Raw genomic sequence first — 21,609 nt, forward strand, 5'->3', positions numbered from 1 at the left:
TCTGACCTTAATGATTCTGTGATCCCAAGTCCTTATTTTGCCTGAGCTTCTGGCATTTGGGTAGGAGCACATCACTTAGTGGTTATGGCCAACTTTTGTTTTTCTTTGAGGACAGGTGCCACTCTAGTTGATCTGCAGAACCAGCACATCAATTCTAGTCACTGGTACAGTCTTTACTCTCAGAAGGGTGCAGAAGTATGTGTTTGGTAGAGTGGGAACTGGGTCTGAATTTAAGGTGAATAAGATTTTAACAGCACATTAGGATCATGGTTAGTTTTATAGCCCTCAAAAATGCCAGAAGACTGGGGAAATGCTTTGCTTTGAACACAGGTGGAAACCAAACGTGACTGTCAACAGATGAGCAATACTGCTGACTAAACACTGCGCTGGGTGCTCAAAGGCAGCCAACTGAAAAAATGTTTATTTATTTCTAAGGCCTTTCAGTCACAGTAAATATGGGCGTTTCTTTTAACAATAGCAGGTACACAACAGTTTCAGAAAGAATTGTTGATGATGGCCTTGAAACAGCTCAACAAAACTTTGGCTGTAACTCCTAGAAAAACAATTCCCATTCTTTTTCAAATAGCGTCCTGGAACTGCATCCAGCTGAAGAAACAGAATGGTCATTTAAATGCTGAGCATGTGACTCTTCTAAAACACCATCAGTCTAACATGTTGATGCCCCAATTTAACAAATTTAATCACGACTCTGTGGGGTTCTACTCCCCAGATTTATGAACGCAGTGTTTAGACCATGTATTACTGCAAGAAACACCATTCATACCAGTAGGATTTCAAGACAGTTTAAGGCAGAATAGGTAGCTGAATGAGAAATGCTTGATCCCTTCTCAGCATCACTGTTTTGTTGTACTGATAGTGATTGCATAATTTGGAAAATCTAATCATACGCTGAAGAAGTAACAGGCATGCTTAATGCAATTGATAATTGTAAGAAAATCCCAGCTACTTCTGCAGTTCTGCTATAGTATTACTGTAGCTTAGTGTGTGGGAACTGGTGGTGGGAACGGAACAAAACCTCTGGGAATACAATTTTACAGGCTCCTCGTGAGTTCAGATTTGAAAAGTTCCCACATCTTCTGAAGTGCAGCCACTTCAAATCTGAAAAACACATTGCTGTCAGAAACCTTTGCACCTGCTCCTGTTATTGGTAGTACTTGTGACGAGTAAGACTATAAGGTGTCTTCTGTTCCTTCTTTTTATTCTTCCTTCCTGCTTCGTTATGCCTTAGGGAGCACTGTGTGCAAGGTATTCTCATACTGCCAATAGGCAGGAGGGAACAGTGTAGGGATCCTCATAAATTTCCAAACCAAAGTTGTGATCCTGCTTGTTCTTCATTTTTAGACCCTGTTATTCTCATCAGCCACTGAATATGCTACTTTTCAGAAAATAAATTACCTCTACTTTAAAAAATGTAGAGTTTGAATAAATGCTTTTTGAGTAAGTATTTATGTTAACAGCAAAGTCCTACTGTCCAAGATAACAGAGTAGCACAGCATGTAACGTTGGAAAACAGAAAATCCACAATTTATTTATATATGTGCTTTAATGTGATTGGAAATATTGCTGAAACACAGCTCACAATCCAACATAAACCTTCTAAAAGGGGTGGGGAAATACCCCCACAGAGTGCACGTGGCCATGGATAATTTATGGTGCCTGACCTCTCTCAGAAGTACGTATTTACTCATTTGTCCCAACCTTACCTCAATGCAGATGTGCCTGTATACACGTATGAGGTCTTTACTCCCTTCACATTAATCAGGTGATTGGCATGAAGTAAAAGTAGTGCTGCAGAGTCATTCTGCACTGGAAGCAGGTGGGAGGATCACTCCCTGGCTGATAGGGCTTAGCACATCTGATTGCATTTTGGGACTTTAAGGCTTTTCTCAAATTTTAAGCGAATTGACCAAGTTGTGGGGAAAAACTGCTCCATGTATCTTTTTATCATCTGTTGATGTAAAACTATTTGCAATGTAAGCCAAGGTGCTTTGCTTTATAGGTCCCCAGCCTAGTTTTTGATTGCTTCAGGTTGAAAACCCTTCACTAAACTGCAATAAAATAGATTGACAGTGTCACTTTTATTAGTGACAACAATGTATATCTGCTTATAGAAAATGGAACTACATTTTCTACCAGTTTTCTGGCATCACGCTGTATAAAACAAGAAGCATAATTGTGAAAAAAATCCATACATGAAAAAAGAAACCACAAAAAGTGCTGCAAATGATTGCAAGCACTACGAAGTGCGATGACTTTTAAAAACCAAAACCTCAAACCAGCTCAAATCTGCACATCGGCGTTGCATCATGCTCGTGTATTTTTAGCCCTTAAAGTGCTGCTCCCCTGGAGGTGATCCAGTGGCCCTGTCAGGATTGCTCATGTGAAGTTCCCTGGTGCCAAGCAGTGGAGTTTCCAGCGCTCGCAGCTGAGGCGGCGGTGGGTCCGACATGGGGATGGAGGCAGCTGCAGCTGTGGTGGCAGGAGGTGTGGGAGCACACATCCCATTGGTGAAGCTGGTGTTTCCTTTGGGACAAGCCTGCAGGGCCACCTGCCCCAAACCCTTGGTGCCCTCATGGTGAGCATGCAGTCTCATGGGAAATGTTGTCGTAGGAGTTCTCTTCTTTGCAAGAAAAGAGATGGTGATTTCCCATACTTGAGCCATCGGATGGTTTTCCCCAGCACTGAGTTTAAACATTCTTTTCACTTTCCTTTGGGGAAAAAAAAAAAGAAAAGGAATTTAAGGCAGCATAACATTTGACATTTAACTCTCTGGTTTCCATGGAAATAACACCAGGTATTTTGCAAACTCTTGACAGGTACAAGTTACAGTCAGTAGCAATGAATCAAAATAAACAGATAAGTAAAGTGGATTCCAGGCAAAAACAGATGCTGACCAACGTTGTCATTCAGGACAAACAAAAATTCTAAGTTTAAAACAACTGGTTCTTTTTTTTTAATGTCCAGATGCCTGAATACTGTCTGCAACCCAAAATTAACAATTTCATCTAATTGTTTTCATAAACGCATGTAAGCAGCAATTCTCTTGAAATAGGTTTTCTCTCCCAAGTGATAGGCAGGTTTTAGCTGTTTGTTATCCAAGCCCTAAAGAGTTTGTCTTTAGGTAAGGTAAGATAATCACTGCAGTTCCACGCTCTTGCAGTTGGTATTGAGCTTTAAGGAAACCTTTCAGACCTGCAATGTACAAGATTTGCAGTAAGCTTCCAGTACAGCCAAGATTCAAAACCATCTCTGGTAGCAAACACAAAGACCTTGTCCAAACTTCAAGGAAGTTGCTGCCAATGGCAATATTTGCAGCTAGCATTAGGGCAGAGGAGACCATTTTTTTTGTCCTGTTGCCCTTAGCGGCTACGCAGTTCAGTTGATTGTAAGATTTATATGCTTGCCGTGTCTGGGAAGATATTCTCTTCTTTCAAGTGTGGAAAATGCCATGCTTGTGCCTACTGAAAAAGGTGTTGGCTATTCACACGTTTCTCCCTCGCTTGTCTTTCAGAAAGATGAGAAAGCCACGATAGCCAAGATGAACCGGCAGCGCACCAACTCCATCAGCCACAACCCGCCACACTGGGGTGTCGAACGGCCCTTTTACAACCACCTCGGAGCTCACCAGGTCTCCAAGGAGATGAAGAGAATGGTAATGCCTTGCATTATGGCCATTAATGTCTTTTTTTCCCCATACAGCGTTATATATCCCTCCATGCTTTGTCTAAAGGTTTTTGCAGTCCTGAGGGCATCTTCCAAATGTGGGTAGTAAATTGGTTTTTTGACTACAGAAGTAATAATAAATAGTACGTCTGGAGGTAGTGCTGGTGAGGTGAGGCACAAGGGGGTTTGGAAGGAGAAGGAAGCCTGAACGGCAGAAAATTTGGTCGCTTTGGTCTGACTTGTCTGAAAACTCATCCAAGCTGGTGGAGATGCTGTGATCAGCTACAAAAATGGCTCAGTGATGCGAGCATTCAAATGGCGAGTGGCACACATTTCTGTTAGCTTATAACAGACTTAAGCACTTTCAGGGGATTCTCACTAGCATTGTACAGGCAGGTGCTGCTCACCTCTGAGCTACCTGTGCACGTATGCTCATGGGTCCCAGGAATCACACCACTCTATTTAACTCTTAAGAATACACCATAAAGGACATGGATTAATTGGTCTAAGATAGCAGGCATCTTCATTTCATAAATTATATCCTTCATTACTTCTGAATTAAAATGAAGAATGGCCAGTTACCAACACAATTGGGCTGAGAGTAATTTTGTGGCTTATTTTACATAGAGATCTTATCTTTGTTTCCTGCAATAAAGATTAAGAAAAGAGAGTTTCTATTTTAAAGACTATTATTAATAATAAAAATAGTTAGCACCTATTTAATAATTTGCATGTGTATGCAAATTGTTCTGTGATCTTATTATTCTTCAAATGAAGTTTTAAACAAATGAATTCCTTCTAATATTCCGTACGTGAACATAATTTAGGACAAAATTAAAATGTATTTACCTGGGTTACGCAAGGGTATATCTGTCAGATTGGTTATGTCAAAGCTGTTTGAGGACTGCAAATCACATTCTGTTAGTCATACATGATATTCAGCTGCTTATCCAGCTCAAAACTCACTGATTGAGTGCTGGGATTTTTTTGTATTCCTTCTTGTTCACTTGAGTGTGACCGTAAGCCAGAGCCCTTCTGCAACGAGTTTATCATGCTGTCTTGATCCTTTGTACACGGTCAAAAGCGTGTATTTGTTGCCTGAAGTCAAAGTTTGGTTGCAGGTCACCAAAGCTTTGGATAAATTTTTAACACGGGGATCACCTTCACAGCTTAAAATTTTTGGCATAGCTACAGGCAATTGCATATGGTGTTTTATAATGGGAAATGCTGGCACATTTATTAATAGTTGGTGCTAATATTATTCAATCATAATATTATTTTACAGTGCTAAACTGAATTTCTCGATTTCCATAGTAATGTTTCTTTCATTTCTTGGATATTCAAATAAGGGTTTCTGACATAAGCATACAGATCAGTGGAACAGTGTATTTTTTAATGTGGGCTTCTCAATAGGGCGTGCTCAATAGGCATGACATTATTAGAGGAGCTAATCACACTAGCATATAATTATAATTGTAAGTTTCTTTGAATAGCTTGTAAGGAGCTCTTGCATCCTCCTGTTCAGAAATAAGGTGTGAGCATGCCAAACAGTATCGTGCTTCTTGGTGTTAATTACAGTTTGCCATGTCTAGCTGGTTGTTTCATTGGAAAAAACATAATTATTTATTGAAATATCAAACTGAGTCCTACAAACATCACTATCCTGAGCTAGTAGGAGGAAAGGATTCTTTTCTTTTTCCCTTTTCTTGTCTTCAACCTTTCCTTGTAATGATATTTACCTTTTTATGGATTCAGCTGCTTTGAAAATTTTCCCCGCTCTATCTGTTTCTGTGCTGCCTCGTGTAGCAAGCTCTCTTTTGAGAGGCTGATGTCTGTGTTTCATGTGCCATGCTATTTTCTGAAAGCCAGTTTAAACCTCTTTCAGATATAGCATTACTTATTTTTTACTAGTCTTTATTGTTCTTGGGGAATCATTTTTAAAAATCTTTATTTACAGTACTTCCCACTGCTGTATCTCTGAGATGCTTTATTCTGAACAAAAACATGCTGCTTTCTACGGACTGGGACCATCTTAATGTCTGTTAGATGGACATCTTATCGATCAGATCATAAAACCAATTCCTTAGCTTCTGATCTAAGTAAGCATTGCTTTGCACCACCTATCTTTGCACAGTACTTCATTTGTATGCCACCTCTGATGCCGTGTTACATGGATGCTACGTGTGCTTAAAGGCACGCACAATCTGCGTGCTGCCTGCTTAGAAATACAAAGTGCAGACAGACAGAAGGGGGGCAGAACTACAAAGGCTTTTTCAGCACTCCTCTGGGATGACATGCCATTGATCTCAGTAAGCTGCACTAGCTTTCAAAGCTCCTCAAGATGTGCTCTTTGTTCATGTCACCCACCTTTCCCCAGCCCTCCTGTATGTAATTATCTGTAGTCTTTTCTCCGCAGGCTGTGCAGCTTTGCTTTTTAAAACCTGAAGTCCCCTAGCCCTGTAATGTCAAAACAGGTGTTTGTAACAGCAATCACGAGCTAGCGCTCTGCCTGGAGCAGGGTGATGTTGCAGTGATGTGCAGTTTCCTTATACTGATATGTAGATACCACAGAATCACAGAATGGCCAGGGTTGGAAAGGACCTCAAGGATCATGAATCTCCAACCCCCCTGCCACATGCAGGGCCACCAACCTCCCCATTTAATACCAGACCAGGCTGCCCAGGGTCCTATCCAATCTGGCCTTGAACACCTCTAGGGATGGGGCATCCACAACCTCTCTGGGCAGCTGTTCCAGCACCTTACTACTCTCTCTGTAAATAACTGCCCCCTGACATCCAACCTAAATCTCCCCTCCCTCAACTTAAAACCATTTCCCCTTGTCCTGCTGTTATCTACCCTTTCAAAGAGTTGACTCCCCTCCTGTTTGTAGGCTCCCTTTAGGTACTGGAAAGGTGCAACGAGGTCACCCTGCAGCCTTCTTTTCTCCAGGCTGATCAAGCCCTGCTCCCTCAGCCTGTCTTCGTAGGGGATGTGCTCCAGTCCCCTGATCGTCTTAGTGGCTCTCCTCTTGACCCTCTCCAACAGCTCTGTCTTTCTTGCACGGGGGGCTCCAGACCTGAACACAGTAGTCTAGATGGGGCCTCGCAAGAGCAGAGTAGAGAAGGACAATCACCTCCCTGTCCCTGCTGGCCACCCCTCTTCTGATGGAGCCCAGGATACCATTTGCTTTCTGAGCTGCAAGGGCACACTGCTGGCTCATGTTAAGCTTTTCATCCATCAGGACCCCCAGGTCCTTCTCTGCAAGGCTGCTCTCAAGGACTGTTCCTTCCAGTCTTTATGGATGCCTGGGATTCCTCCAGCCCAAGCGCAAAACCTTGCACTTTGCTGTGTTGAGCCTCATTAGGTTCACGCAGGCCCATCTTTCAAGTCTGTTGGGGTCCCTCTGAATGGCATCCCTTCCTTCCACCGTGTCACCGCACCACTCAGCTTGGTGTCATCAGCAACCTTGCTGAGAAACTTGCGAGCTCAGGGAGGCCAGAAACCTCCCGTGGAGCAGAAGGGCAAAAGCTCGGTTGATCTAGATATAAATACATTTGTATGTAGGTGTAATGTGAATTGTTACAGGGGACATACTTTTGGACACAGGATTTAGAACTCAATGCATTATGACAACCGTATTTTCAGGAAAAACAGAGACGGTTTTTTGCAGCACTACACAGACTTCTCCAAAAGATAATATTAAAGTTCCCTGAATAGCATTTTTGTGAGGGATCTGTTTTATTTAAAAGTAAACAAAATTATTTTGGCCTTCTTTCTTGCCTTTGAACGCTGGCTCTGGCAAACTGTCTGTACTCTGAGAATTTATTAGTAATAGTCCTGGATGAGACAGATGCATATCAAAGGCAGCTGCAGGCTTTTTTCTTTCCTCCTTCTTCTGTCACAGTGTTTCGGTGCTGCCATGTGTGGGCATGGGGGCACAGCATCACACCTATGTGGAGGTGCAGCAGGGCTGGTGGGGCAGCACCTGGCCATCAGGCTGTGTTGTGGCTGGAGCTTAGCCTTGGCTGGTCCTGGCTGCCTTCAGCTGTTCCCCCAGGCACATGGGAGTTTATCCAGGCACTTGCAGACTCATATAAATAACACAAAATCCCAAACACGTGTCCATGCAGCAATAATCTAAAACATTCCGGAATTATTCCCCTAGTCCTACCCTAGCTTAGCTATGCATGAGGCAGCTGGGGTCACAGTGGTGCCAACCCATCCCACCCTACCCTGAGTCTCTGCTCTGTTCATGGTATACGTGGAGGAGCAGAGCTCCCACAGTCCCCTACACCAGCCTGGTGTTCCCCACTGTTTCTTTGGTCTGTTTTTTAATTGCAAAAGAGTCAAAAATAAACTGACTTCAAAGCATCTGAGAACACAGGTGTATTTATAGCTAGAACAATATTTATACACTGAGAAAGACTTTGCTTTTCCCAGTATACAGATATGAGATTGTTTTTATAAATATTGATGAATTTTAGACTTCTGGAAATAATGCTTGTGCATCAATTCTTATCAGCAAAACAAAACTATGGGGAAAAAAAAAAAAAAAAGATTGTGGTAGATTCTACAGTGAAAGAACTTCATTGTAATCAACAATTAAAAGGCAAATACTAGTAACTTCCAACATGGCAGGGCTGTTCTAGATGACAAATGATTCTATTCAGTGTTAGTTAGCTGGAAAACATGTCCAGTTTGGGATTATAATCTTTTAGGAGAAAGTGGATGAAATGGAGATAGTCCAGTGGAGAGAATTACAAATGAGGAGAGTTTCAGCAGTGTGACCTATGAGGAAGGGCTGAGGCATTAGGTTTGTTTAGTCTAGAGAGGAGGACATTGAGTAAGAACGAAGTCTTCAGATATATGAAGGCTTGTAAGGACAGGGTATCACGGTAAATCGTTCTCCATGTCTGCTAAGAGCACGTTGAAAAATAGTCATCTTAATTTGCTGCTGGGAAGATCCAAAAAAAAAGCCTGTAGATGCAAGGATTGGGCTATGTAAGGAGCTTTGTAGAACTCCTGCTGTTCCTGAAAACATTTTGTTTGTTTCCCTCAGGGCTTTTCATTCTGGAGGGTCATCTTAAAACATTTTACAAATATAGAAGCAATACTCTTTTAAAAAAAAAACATCCGTATTAGGAGAATTTATAGAGCATAAAGAATAGAAAATATCTTTAAATATTTTATGAAGTTTCCAGTCTAAGCTGTGCTAAACTTTGAGGCATCTTTCTCTCTTTGGACAAAAGCCAGTTATACCCACGTTTCTGGCAGGTGCTTCAGCCCTTGCATAAAAATCTGAAAGGGTGGAAATGTCACAGGTGTGAGAAATTTCATAGGTTGCCTGGAGAAGCTATGGGTGCCCATTCCTGGAGGCATTCAAGGCCAAGTTGGGTGGGGCCCTGGACAGCCTGATCTGGTCTGATAGCCAGCACATGGCATGGAGGTTGGAGCTAGATGATCTTTAAGGTCCCTTCCAACAAAAGCCATTTTATGATTCTATTTTACACTGTCTGGCATGGGCAGGTAGCTCAGTGTGTTCCACTGATACCATTGGGAAGACTCACACTGGGAGCAGGTACATCTGAGTCCATGTAGCCCAACAAGAGCAGAATGGCTAATGTGATTCCTGAGCCTGGTTGTAGGTGTTGGGCAGATTTCCTTTTATTTTTTCAGCTGCTGGAATGATCTAACATCAGGAAGTTTAGGAACAGAAAGAGGAAACCCTAAAGATCTGCAATGCTGATTTCGGACTGACTGTGTTTCTGCCATGAGGCTGCATGAGACCTATGAAGCATTTAATTTGCAGTGAAATTGTGTATGACCTCAGTGTTAGTTATGAAGTAAACCAGAAGTGAAATTGAATAGGGTTTATACACGTGTGGGAAACATGACTGCATGTAGATATTAAAAATGTGAAGTGAGGTTAAAAAAAGCATCCTGGGAATGTCTGGGGCAGTAAAGAACAAGTCCTTATTCATGTGGCAGTGCCCAATGCCTTGTGGCACTACTGCTCCATGCAGTCTGCTGCATGATACTTGTTTGGTGTTCGCTTTCTAACGAAACATCACTCATCTTCAAGCCTAGTCTTTCAATCATAAAATATAATTCTTTGTTCTATTTGTCCTGTCTTAAACCAAGCAGTTCTCTGTGTGTTGCATCACAAATACAACTCGCTTCTACTCTTTGTTGTCCCCAGCTTACCCTTATGATACATTTTCTTGTTACTTGGAAATGAAAATTAGGGAACAGGTGCATCAAAGGAATGATTGCTGTAGCTGGTTCTGTGCCAGCTGCAGTGGTTAGAGTAATAGAATCATTAAGGTTGGAAAAGACCTCTGAGATGATCTAATCCAATTGTCATCAGAAGTGATTAAAAATATAAAAGAAAAGTCAGTGGGCAAGTTTTCTTCGGTCAGTAGTGCAGCCTCTTCAAAGAGAAGCAGGCTTGTCTCCATGAATGAGGCACAGAGGGTTTATCGTCCTTCTAAAAGTTTTTGTTTAGCATGAGGTCACCATTATCCTCTTTTCTAGCAATCACTTGCTAAATCTGGTAATAGCAACATTAACGTCAACAGAGTTGGACAGGGACATCAATGGAGAATTTGTCCCACTACATCTTTGCTGCCATTCAGAATCCCCCAAATTCCCATAATCAAGTAGGGAGAAACTTTCAGGCAATCCATTCTGCTGTAATCCCAAGGCACTGCGACAGACTTGGGAGCAAATTGTTAACCTGGTCTGGGTTTTCTGAAGCCAATTTGTTTGACAAAACAGCAAGTTTTGTCAGCTTTGGTGCTTCTGAAAAGAGGATTTGTCTGATTCAAATGTGCTGTGTGATCTCACATAAATGAGTGGGAGCCATATAAAGCACTATACATTGCTTAAGTTGTTGGAGGCTTTGTACAGTTTTGTGTCTGCAAACTTAAATTTTATTCCAGTCGATGGGGGCTTGCAGTCAACCTTGATTAAATTTGTAAAAGATGAATAAGAGCAACAGCTGATCTACAGCTGCATGTGTGAAGTCTAGTTAGAGTTTAGTATTTGCAGGGAAGTCCTGCACTGATTATTTTCCAATGATCACATGCTTTCCTTGAGTAAACTGTAGTCATACAGGAAAAGGCAGATTGGATCAAGATACTACTGAAAAGTCATACAGTCTTTTAGCAGGATTAAACTAAGCCTACAGACATAAAGATACCTGTTTCTCTTTATGCAAGAAGCATCTCCTCTGATGTTAGTGGCAGCTCACCACACATTGACATCAGAAGTGAAGCTGTGGCACTCACCAGAACCATTTCTAGAGACAGTGGATGACTAATTAAGGGAGGTCACATTTGGATTCAGTGTCGGCATCTGTCTACATCTGTGCATCTGTTCGGTTCAGCAGTAATTTCTGTAGAAGTGTGTTGTTTATCATCACTTAGATTGTAGAGATGAAAAGACAGATTTTTGGATCTTTTCTGTTTTGTGAGGTATGGTAACTGCTCACAAGTGAGGCACAGAATCACGTGCCGTTTCATTTGCAGATATGGCTTTGACATGTAGAAATTTGGATTCAGAGTTCAGAAAACTGGGAAGTGTGAGCAACCTGTCCTTCCTCTGGCAGTGAGTTCCAAGCCATAAATGAATTAAAATTAAGGTGGGAAAACTATTTCAAAAGCAACAGCATATGTTCTACATAGTATAAATCCGGTGAGCCAAATAAATCCTTGGTTTTGGTCTGGTCCAGTCTGACAGAGGCCATGTAGAAGTTGTTTTCAGCAGAACAAAGTAGAGTTCTTCACCAGCTGTGAGCAGTGCAGAGGAATGAAAATCTATTTTATTAAGCAGGGTGGGATGCAGAAAGGGAGCACTTCAGCTTTCCTCTTCAGAACTCATTAGTCTGTGTTCCAGCTGTAGCAGACACGCTGGTCTGATCTGTTTTGTAAACTAATTTTGTGCCAGTTTGTTGTTCCACACTTAGATTCTTGTTAAATACCCTTCCTACCAGCCTGTGTATTTGTGTGCCTGTACTTTCTGGTGTCTGGTATAGAAATTACATTATTTCTGGCTTGAGTGCTTGAAAGTCCTTCAGTTCTGTTTCTGCTCTTATACCTAACAGCATCTGCCTTCCTAGCCTTGTCTGGGTGACCACAGAGACAAAGGCAGAATGTAACACAGTACTGAAAATCTGATAAATGGAGGTGAATAATTAGTTTTGTGGTGGAGCCATTGCAGGTTTGTTTTTAACTCCATCCACTCTCTGCCTTTCTGTCTCCATGTACATCTTCATAATCTCTGTTACTGTGGAACATCTTTGCAAGTTGGTGTGAGCCCTTACAAACCTCACTTTGTCATCTTGATTTGTAAGTCTGCAGTACTTCAGATTTCATGTAAGTCCCATTCATTTGGGTCTTTGTGCTAGGCATGAGCAAAGGGCAAGCAAAATTAGCTTCTCTGACATTTTTGCCCTGGCAATCTTTACTGGAGTTGCCAGCAAAGCTTTTAAGGTGGAATCTGTGCATTCCAAGCACGTTGTTATTAAAAAGGTCACAGAGCTCATCAGCTCCTCTATTATCTTGTTTTTGGAGCTAGATGAAAAGCTAAAAGGGTGTAAAGTCTACTCCACTTTTCTTTGCGTATTTACAATATGTTAATAATTACAGCTAATGTTCTCAAAGTTAGAAGTATTATTTCTCATGGTTCTTGATTCAAAGCATTATGGTATAGCAGTCAGCTTGTCACAGCTTTGACAAACGCTTTACTATTCTATTTAAGGAATCTGTATTAATCTTCAAAGAAAACAGCTTAGTTAATTTAGAAGTCAAGAAGAGAGGCAGCAGTCACATGAGCTGTTAGTGCAACAGATTTCCATAAAATATCCCTCATAAAATTGTAAGCTTTTGGGACAGATTCAGTAATATCACGTTCCCTCTTTTTTTTCCCCCGCACGTCAGTTCCCACAGAGGATGGTCATTAAAAGTAAGTGCTTGTAAATTCAGAGCCACCTGACCTGCCATAACACATGGTTGGTTTTTTTTTAATAATCCCATGTAGAAAAGAAAAAAGAGCAAGACAGTCCATCAGTGGGTATTATTGCCTGTATGGGAGCTGATACAGCTACGTTTGGGTTAATGTTCCTCAATTCGGAGAGAGAACTTTCTTAGTCTCAAAGCAATTATTAAATACTTTTACCTTTTCATTTGCAGGCTGATGGCAGAATAATGCAGTCTCCTGGGGGATGGGGAAAAATCCCAGTATCAGGGATATTAAAATAGTGCCTGAATAAGAATTGCATGAGGTCCTTTAGCATTGACCAGTTTCATGCCTTGGGTTTCCTTTAGAGAAAAAGAATTTTGACTGTAACAAGGGCTACTCCGTCATTGTGGTTATGGAGCTATTCCTGAATTTCTCTGAACTCATTTCTGTCTGATTCCTGTAGCCATCACCACTTTTGCCGTTTTCATTCCTGCTGACAGTTCCCAGACTTTTCTTTGTAGCACCCTGGAAAGCCATTGGTACTGCTTCAGCTTGCTGGGCATAAGTCCATGAGCAATCAAGAGAGGATTTATATACTCTACTCCAGGAATTGGCATCTTCTCTTCCTACCCTCTTATTCCCTCTTTCATAAATGGTGGGCACATGCTTTTTATCAGCTATTTTGTCTGGGTGCTCAGATCTCTGTATATGTGTGTGCAGAAATGCCAGTCTTGGTGCACCTTTGAGGAGCTAAAGCTGCTCCATACCCAGACAGGCTGGGTACTGCACTGCCCAGCACAGCTACCCAGCCTCCAGCAGCATGGACAGAAGAGATCAGGGCTGCTTGCAGCAGCAACGCTCATTATCTCATTTCCTGTTGAGCTCCTTCACCTGAAGGTGTTTGTGCACACGTGATGGGACTCCATGCAGAGATCCCTGAGCTCATCTCAGTAGAGTGGTCATTTGTCTCCTAGGCCATGAGTGTGTTAGTCTTTAGGAGTGAAGCCAAATTACTGTAGCCCATATTCCTACAAGACCTGTGTTGAGCCAAAGGATTTTAATTGGAGGAAAGCATCCAAGACATCAAGAAATGAAACTGTTTGCTAGCAGTGGAAATGGAAAAAGACCAGTGTGCTCAAGCTTTGTGCAAGGGAAAAGAAATAATTTAAGTGACCATTTTCAAATGATTGTAATGGACCAAGCATGCCCACAAAGTGGGAGGAATTGAAAACACATTAGACAGAGCCCAGGGGGAAATTTCCTTCCCAACCTGAAGAGGGTGAGCAGCATGACACTGTGCACACGATCATCTCCCTGCTTAAAAGTATTCTCGGCATGCAATTGAGAGGCTGAAGCTTTAATGAACAGGGGAAAAAATCTCTGGTCTCAGATCTCTGAGTTGTATATTTTCTGATTCCCAGCAAAGTGTTTCAATGCAAAGGAGAAAGATCTCCTGTTATATGCTATCAGTTTCTAAGAAGCTATGGGGTTTTTTGTTTTTTTTTTTGTTTGGACTATTTTTTTTCCTAAAATAACCTTGCAGACCTCTCTCCATAACAATTCCATTTTTGGAAATTCTGCTTGAAGAATCTTTCTCACGAAATGGGAACATTTGAAGTGAATCATTTAATTTGCTTAACTCAGAGAGGTTCCTACTACATTTAATTGTAAGCTGATTCTCTCTAATTAGAGTTCATGTCACTCTTAAATATTTAGATACTGTTAGAAGAAAATTTGGGAAAGAACATAGAATAATCATTTCCTTTTTTGCTCTACCTGAAATAGGCTTTTTGTGAGGTTTTAATTTTAAAGCACTAATTTTGTTTGAGCTGCCAACACGAATAACTTCTAGGGCTTCAAGTACAATCTAGTATTTAAAAATGTAGAACTAAATCAATTAATTCTGTATTATTTTAGAGAATTTACTTACAGTGTTTTTGCTGGGGGAAAAAGGCAGGGGAGAATCCAGTTCTGTGTAGCTCAAGTGTTCACCTTGGTCAATGACCAGCTAAACATGCAGCCCACATTTTTTTTCACGCTTGAAGTATTGTGGCATTTACTGAGGATATGTTTGCTGAGATTTTCTTGTAAATTGACCTGTTGGCTTGTATTCCCAAACATGCACACCTAGAAGGCAGGAGTCTGAAATCTGTGTTTGATTTCAGGACATCAGTAGGATGAATAGTTTCTCAGCAGTCCATGAAAATCAGACCATTTTAGGAGACGCTCCAGTTGCAGTCAGTCATCCATTTCCCACGTGGATAAGCTAGAAAATGTGAACTTGATGTCTATCTAATAAGCAAGTACTGTCTGTTTTCACATCAGTTCTCTCCCCCTCATTTGTTGGCTGGTAGCTATCCATCTTCAGCTGATTTTCTTATTTTTTCCAGCCTAACTGGCTATGACACCAGACAAATTACTAAGCATTTTGTCTCCATGATTAATCAGTGAGCTTTCGTTCTTGGCACTGAGTTTAGCATTGCTTAGAGGATAAATAAATAAATCAGATATTCTTGACAACTGTAGAATGATTAAGAAAAAAAAAAAAAGCCACACAACAAGAAGCTAAATGATCCCTTCAGCACTGTTTAACGTGAAATCAAAAGTACATGTTTTGTTTGGCTTGGACATGTGCACATGTTAACATTGAATCAACATTACTGTTTCCTTCTTCCCACTGCACTTGAATCCACTGGTGGTTGGTACATGGCACTGAGAGCCTTCCTTCATCTGGATTTCGGACGGGTTAAGTTGGAGTTGCAGTTTCTATTTCGAGGTGTGGTTTGACTTTGAAACGGAGGGTATAAAAATGGACATAGCTCTCTGTGAATCACAGTCCTGCCTGTTGACCTGAGGGACCAGGACCTCTTTTTTCCACTTGCCGAGTTGGTGTCATCCAGGGTCACTGTGTTGGTTTTGCTTCTGCCCATTGCTGTACCACCACATTGCTAACTCATCGCAAGGGCAAAATCTGTTCTCCTTTAGAATCTGGTCTGTGTTCTTGTTGCTGATGGCGACACACAACGCAGCTGTGTGAAAACTGTTGCCCAAAGGCTTTTCCTTGTAGTCGTGCAGCATCAGGCAGGCCTCTGTTTGTTCCCCCAACCCGGGAGCAGCTGCAGGTCCAGCAGCTGGAACATCTTCATGTGCTCTGAGCGGTTTTGGCCTGAGGGAGGAAAACAAAAGCAAAGTTGCATATCTCCCAGTTACATTTCTCTTATGTTTTGGAACACAGGGTACAAACCCTGTGCCTGTGACCCTGCTTGTCAAGTATACAACCTCTCTTAACTTCAGTTAAAGTTGAGCCAAGATTTCAGAGGAGAGATTTTGTTTCATCCCATGCAAAATGTCCTGTTTCGCGGTATTTGGTCTGTTAGGTATGGTAATACTAAACATATAGAAGTGTGTGTGCCTTCATATGTTTTTCTCTGAGGCTTTCTAGCCACTTAAGCTATGGGTGACCATGAATACACACACTCACTCAGTTCAGGTGGCCCCAAAGGAATTGTGAAACATTTTGGCTATTACACACAGAAATTACAATTTCTGCAGTCTTATTTAAGGAAACACATTTTTTGTGTGTGTGCATGCAGTATGAGGAGATGGAAGAAGACTCTTATGGGGTTCCTGCTGAAAAAATATAAAGCAAAATGCATTGGGCTCCCTTAGCCAATCCCCAGCTTAAATAAAGAGGTGCAGCTGTGCCGGATTAAATACGTGGTTGTCCCATGTTAGCGGTCAGAGTTTTGTATCTCAAATAACGTGTGCCAGCAGTCAGCTGAAGCATTTCTCTTATCTCCATTTCCATGAATTTATACTGAAAGCCAAGTGTTTTTCTAAAACTGTTCTGTCTGCCCGATGACACAGCAGCACAAACGTTGCCGTGGGTTGGTAAGGCTCTCCATCCACACCTAGCAGTGAATGCTCCGAAAACTCCTCTGCAGTGTCGTTCTCTGCATGCTTTGAGTTCTTAAGATTTGCCTGTTTCCTAACCCTTGTGTCCTTTTCCTCTCTTACAGGGTTTTGAGGACCCCAAGGACAAGTAAGCAAATTCTCTTCTGTCATATGCTGTTACGTTTGTGGGTTTTGTGTTGTTGGTTGTTTTTTTCTTCTCATATTAAAAAAGGACAAAAATTAGTGCCCAGCAGCCAAGAATAGTGCCTGGACCCCCCAGTGACTTCTCCTGTAGGGACAGCCAGTCTGAGGACACGGGGTTGACTGATGTGCAGTCAGAGCTGTCACTGTCTCAAAACATATATTGATTTGTCTGAGTCTAGCTGGCATTTGGAATTAAAACATTTTGCTGCTCTTTCCCACCCCACCCCACCCAGCGTTATTCAGTGTTTGCTGTTTTGACAATATCCCAAGAACAAAATCATCATGAAAAGTGTGTCTAGCAGTGTTGAACATTTCCAATAAGAACAAATTATGTATGTCTAAATGACAAATATAGTTCCTGAGTGCTTCTTATGTATGTACTTCTAATTATTACATAGTACTAATTTCTACATGCAAAAGTAAACACAGAAATGACAGTTCATTTTAAAAGGTGAATTCATAATTTCATGCTGTAAAATGCAAGCATGCTAGAGCAGCATTTTGATCTATTTCATATCTAACAATTTTTTTAGTGGCAAAAATAGTGATAAAACATGAGTGGTATTTGGTGGTAAAAAAAATCTCTTTTGGAGGAAGAAAAAAAAAATATTCTTTCTCACTTCCACAGCTGGACATTACAAAAAAATTTCTTGTAGTGAGGGTGTCTATAATTATTTCTTATTCAGAACCACTGAATGGCATTAATTGTAAGCTTGCTCAGGGCAAGACAGGTGACAGTAGAAGAGACTGATGCCTGAAATATGTTGCTATTGCTCTTTATCACATTTCTCAGGCTGCCAATAAGGACTTGGCAGATCTGTGTACACTGGGGCAGCTGAATGCTTCTGTGGGCCCTAAATAATGTGCCTTTAGGGAAATTCACGTTATGATGGCTGAGCACTGAGTGCAACTCCCTAGAAGTAAAGGAATGTGGTAAGATTGGACATGACAATACTTGGAATCTTCTCCTCTTGCCCTTCACTGCAAACTCTGTTTTAATAACATTTACCACTGAGCACCATGAGATGTTTCGGTGTGGTGCAGAGTATCTGGGGAGAATCTTGTGTCCGTGGTTGCTGTGTACCCAACTGATACTGGATATATTTTGGAGAAAAAAGATCTAACAGATTGCAACAAAATAATTGTGAGGAATACAGAATTTTTTAAGTATTCTTCATGAAATAGGGTCTGTCCTTACGTTTCATGTAAGAGAACATAAGTTCTCCTGCCTTGGTGCTGGGCTACTGATGAGTCACTCAGTGAGTGAGGAATGGTTTCTCCACAGGTGGGTACTCCAAGGATGGTCATGTCTCTCCTCCATCCTGCAATTTGAAAAGGTTACTTGAGCTGCTAAGTGCTGGCAAGGATTACTCTGTATTTACTAGTGCTGTTTCAGTGTGCCCCTATCTTACTATACAGATTGCAGGCTTTTTTCACTCCTGCTCCACACACACACAAAAAATCTCCTAATTGCCTTAGATTCTCTTGATCCAGCAATCTGTTTAATTCAGGGATAAAGATGTGGCTAAAAAAAACCACCTCTGCCAGGAAATATTCATGGCATTGTTTAAATTAGACACCAAGCACTCAGTTCTGTGCTTTCACATGCAAAAGCAACAGCTCTTTTCGAACAGCAAGGATGAGGCACCATGCATCTCTTAGAACAGGACCTGACACTCGCCTGAGTGAAGATGTAGTCATTGAACCTAGGCATGAGGCATTTACAATTATGCCATATATGTAGTTCTGGCAGTGGTCACGCTCTCACACTCTTCATTTGCAGGCAGTAACTGAATAAGCAGAATGTTTTTGGATTATTTGAAGCCAACTTCTCTGGGTCAGTTGCTACTTTTCACATGCACAAGCGGAGTGCAAAAGCTGCTCCCAGCTCTGTTCATGTTGTTCCCATCCCTTGTAACAATTTTCTTTTGGCTGCATTTTGTACAGATCTCAACAGCACTTTTAAGAGGTGTTTCTGAAAGTTTCTTGGGGGCCTGAAATCCCTGCTTTTCCCCTCACACACTATCAATATATGAAAACACATTTCCACATATGAATTTCATTACTCCATGGCAGTAGCTCCATTCTGACTTAGGAGCACAGCCTTCAGGGCTCTCCTTAGAACAAGAACATTTGCTCTTTTGACTTAGGACTTATGCAGATGTACCCAGACTTACAGTACAGTAATGAATAAGGGTACAACAGTCAAGGATGCAGAACAGCCGCCTCACCAGCAGAGTATGTGCAGGTGATCAGGCTTCCCTGCTGTTTGCTCGAGTGTGGCTACCTTACAATGAACACCTAAAAACTGCAGAAATGTGTTTACATAAGCTGCAACCACAGAAGATGTAGTATGAGAAATGCCCTCCGCAGTACAATGACTTGTTACAGAACTGGAGACAGCCATGACCAAAGCCTGTGCAGATTTTTCTTTTCTCTTCACATCCTCCTGAATGTTGCTGTTCAACTGGAGGTTGAAATGTGACTGAGGTTCACGAGGATGCTGAGCCAACTCTTTGCTCCAGTTCTGGAGGAAAATGTATTGCCTCTCTCATACGTGTATGAAATGACTGAATGTGAACGACCCACGTGTGTAAATAACTTGCAGGATCTTGGAAGACATTCTGTAAATATGAACCGTAATGATTTCCTTACTCTTTTTTATGGGTCCAGAAGACAGACTTGTGAGGACGGACTGAAAAGTAAGCAGCCACTTGCTGATTGCTTAAGCAGACGTGCTTCCTCCAAGGGAGCATCTAGAAGTAAATTGAATTTCCTGTCCTTCTAGGGAACAAAACTTCATTATAGTTTCAAAGAGGAATACATGACCATCAAGGAACTAAATAACTACAGGCCAAAAATAAAAACAACTGTTTTGCTCCAACCCTACTGAACTATTGATTGGGTGAAGCAGTAGTGAGTCACCGAGGCAAGGTGGACAAGCTGCCATTGCCACATGGCCATGAAGAGACACCAACGTGTTGGAGCAGCCTGGCTGGCCAGGGGCAGGAGAGGTGGCAACGAGCCAGTAGGCCTGGTCTGCCTTTCTCTTGGTGAGAGGTACATGGCAGAGCAGGGGCACAGAGTGCCTCTACAATCCTGCCATGTCCAGCAAAAAGCCTTTCCTTTGAGACGGGGCCTTCAACCTTGAGCATGGCATCATGTTCTGGTTTGTAGGCTGCGCTGAGCAGCCTCTGCTCACAGCACAACCCTGCCAGTAAGTCCAGCAGCAGCCTTGGGCATTGCGCCCTGTCCCGCAGTGCAAATGAAACTCAGAACAGAAAGCACTGCAGCTTCCCATCCTGCTGGTCAGAGCCTGGGACTTTTTTCCAGAGTGCCAAAGGTGAAGGTCACTCAACATGAGCTGGAAGCTGCATTCCCACCGTGGGATTTGCACACAGAAATAGCTGTCCATTGGAATATACCCTGTGCAACTTCTGTGTCCTTGGCAATCATGTAAACAGAACAGAAAAACAGCACTTCAGAATGCGCTTTTAATTTCTGCCCATGGCTAGTTTTAAGGCAGACCATTAAAGTGGCATCAGCAAGTGACTAAATTTTAAGAAGCAGCAATAAATTTTTGGGAGGTGCTTCAGGTTTCCTGACTGCATGTGCAAATTGCCTTGGGGCAATAAATTTTTTGATGTTATTTTTTTTAACATTTTTCAAAAACCGTAGATGAACATCAAAAACAAAATGGCAACAAAGATTACAAGCAATCTTAAAATCTTCCAGATATTTGGAAAGCAGAATCTAATTTATGTTGGGGAGGGTTTTTTGCTACCTTCTCCCTAGCTCAAGTGAATTAAGTATCTTGTAAACAGGAAATATTGTCTGCTTCTCTTACTCATAAAAACTGCATGAGGGAAGCAGTGGGGTGTCAGGCCACATTTTTTCCCCACGTTTGTTTTTGTCAAAGGTTTGTTCTGTAAACAATTTTTTTCTCAGTAATGGAGAATTATTCAAGTTCTGAAATTTTTGCAGACATCATAGAATCGTTAATGTTGGAAAAGACCTCTAAGATCATCTAACAGTCCAACCATCCACTTACCACCAATATTGCCCATTGAACCATGTCTTTAACTACTGCATCTACCCTTTCCATTAACACCTCCAGGGACAATGAGCCCACCACTTCCCTGGACAACCTGTTCCAATGCCAACTTCTCTTTCTACAAAGAAATTCTTTCTAATATCCAACCTGAAAAATCCAACATCATTATAGACACAATTATAGCGAAACAGTGAATATGGCTGGTTACATAGATCATTGATAGTGCAGCAGGGAAGACTAAATCTAAGGACTAGTGGAGGGGAATTACAGCCTAGTTGTGAGGATGAAGCACAGTAAAGAGACTCCAAAGCAAGAAAGCTCCTTGATTTGGAGGTTGTTTAGAAAAAAAAGGCAAATAAATGAAATTCTTTCACTGGCGGGCTGTCAGTGTGCAGTGCAGCTGGTCTAATTTTCCTCTCAGCTCACAATCCATTTTCCAGCTCAAAGTTGTCATAAGCAAAATGCCATTAACCCACAGTTCGTTATAGAGTCAGATGATAACATGTGGTTAAGAGGAGGCAATTATCTTACCCTCTTATGTTCCTTTTTTTTTTTTTTTTTTTTTTTCCCACATCGTCAGGAATACACAGGAAAGTATGAACCCAGAAGATGAAGTGGATGAGTTTCTGGGCCGGGCCATTGATGCCAGAAGTATTGACCGATTACGCTCTGAGCACGTGCGCAAGTTTCTCTTAACATTCAGGGAGCCTGACCTGGAGAAAAAGGTAATGCCTTGCCACCCAGGGAGCCATAAGTGCTACTGAGGTTCATTATTCTGTCTTTGGGAACCCATTTTAAGCGACAGTTAGAGT

At 41.7% G+C, this 21,609-nt stretch overlaps 1 protein-coding gene across 1 annotated transcript in view; it reads left to right on the forward strand.

Moving 5' to 3' along the window:
* The window catches only part of ADCY5 (adenylate cyclase 5), a 197,548-nt gene that overhangs the window by 150,809 nt on the left and 25,130 nt on the right, over window positions 1–21,609 (forward strand). The window contains exons 8-10 of the mRNA XM_048953830.1: window positions 3,533–3,673; window positions 16,665–16,687; window positions 21,378–21,522. Of these exons, the coding sequence (XP_048809787.1) occupies window positions 3,533–3,673; window positions 16,665–16,687; window positions 21,378–21,522 (309 nt within the window). The remainder of the gene's footprint in view (window positions 1–3,532; window positions 3,674–16,664; window positions 16,688–21,377; window positions 21,523–21,609) is intronic.

This window comes from Lagopus muta, chromosome 8 (assembly GCF_023343835.1).
Source record: "Lagopus muta isolate bLagMut1 chromosome 8, bLagMut1 primary, whole genome shotgun sequence".
Lineage (NCBI taxonomy): Eukaryota > Metazoa > Chordata > Aves > Galliformes > Phasianidae > Lagopus > Lagopus muta.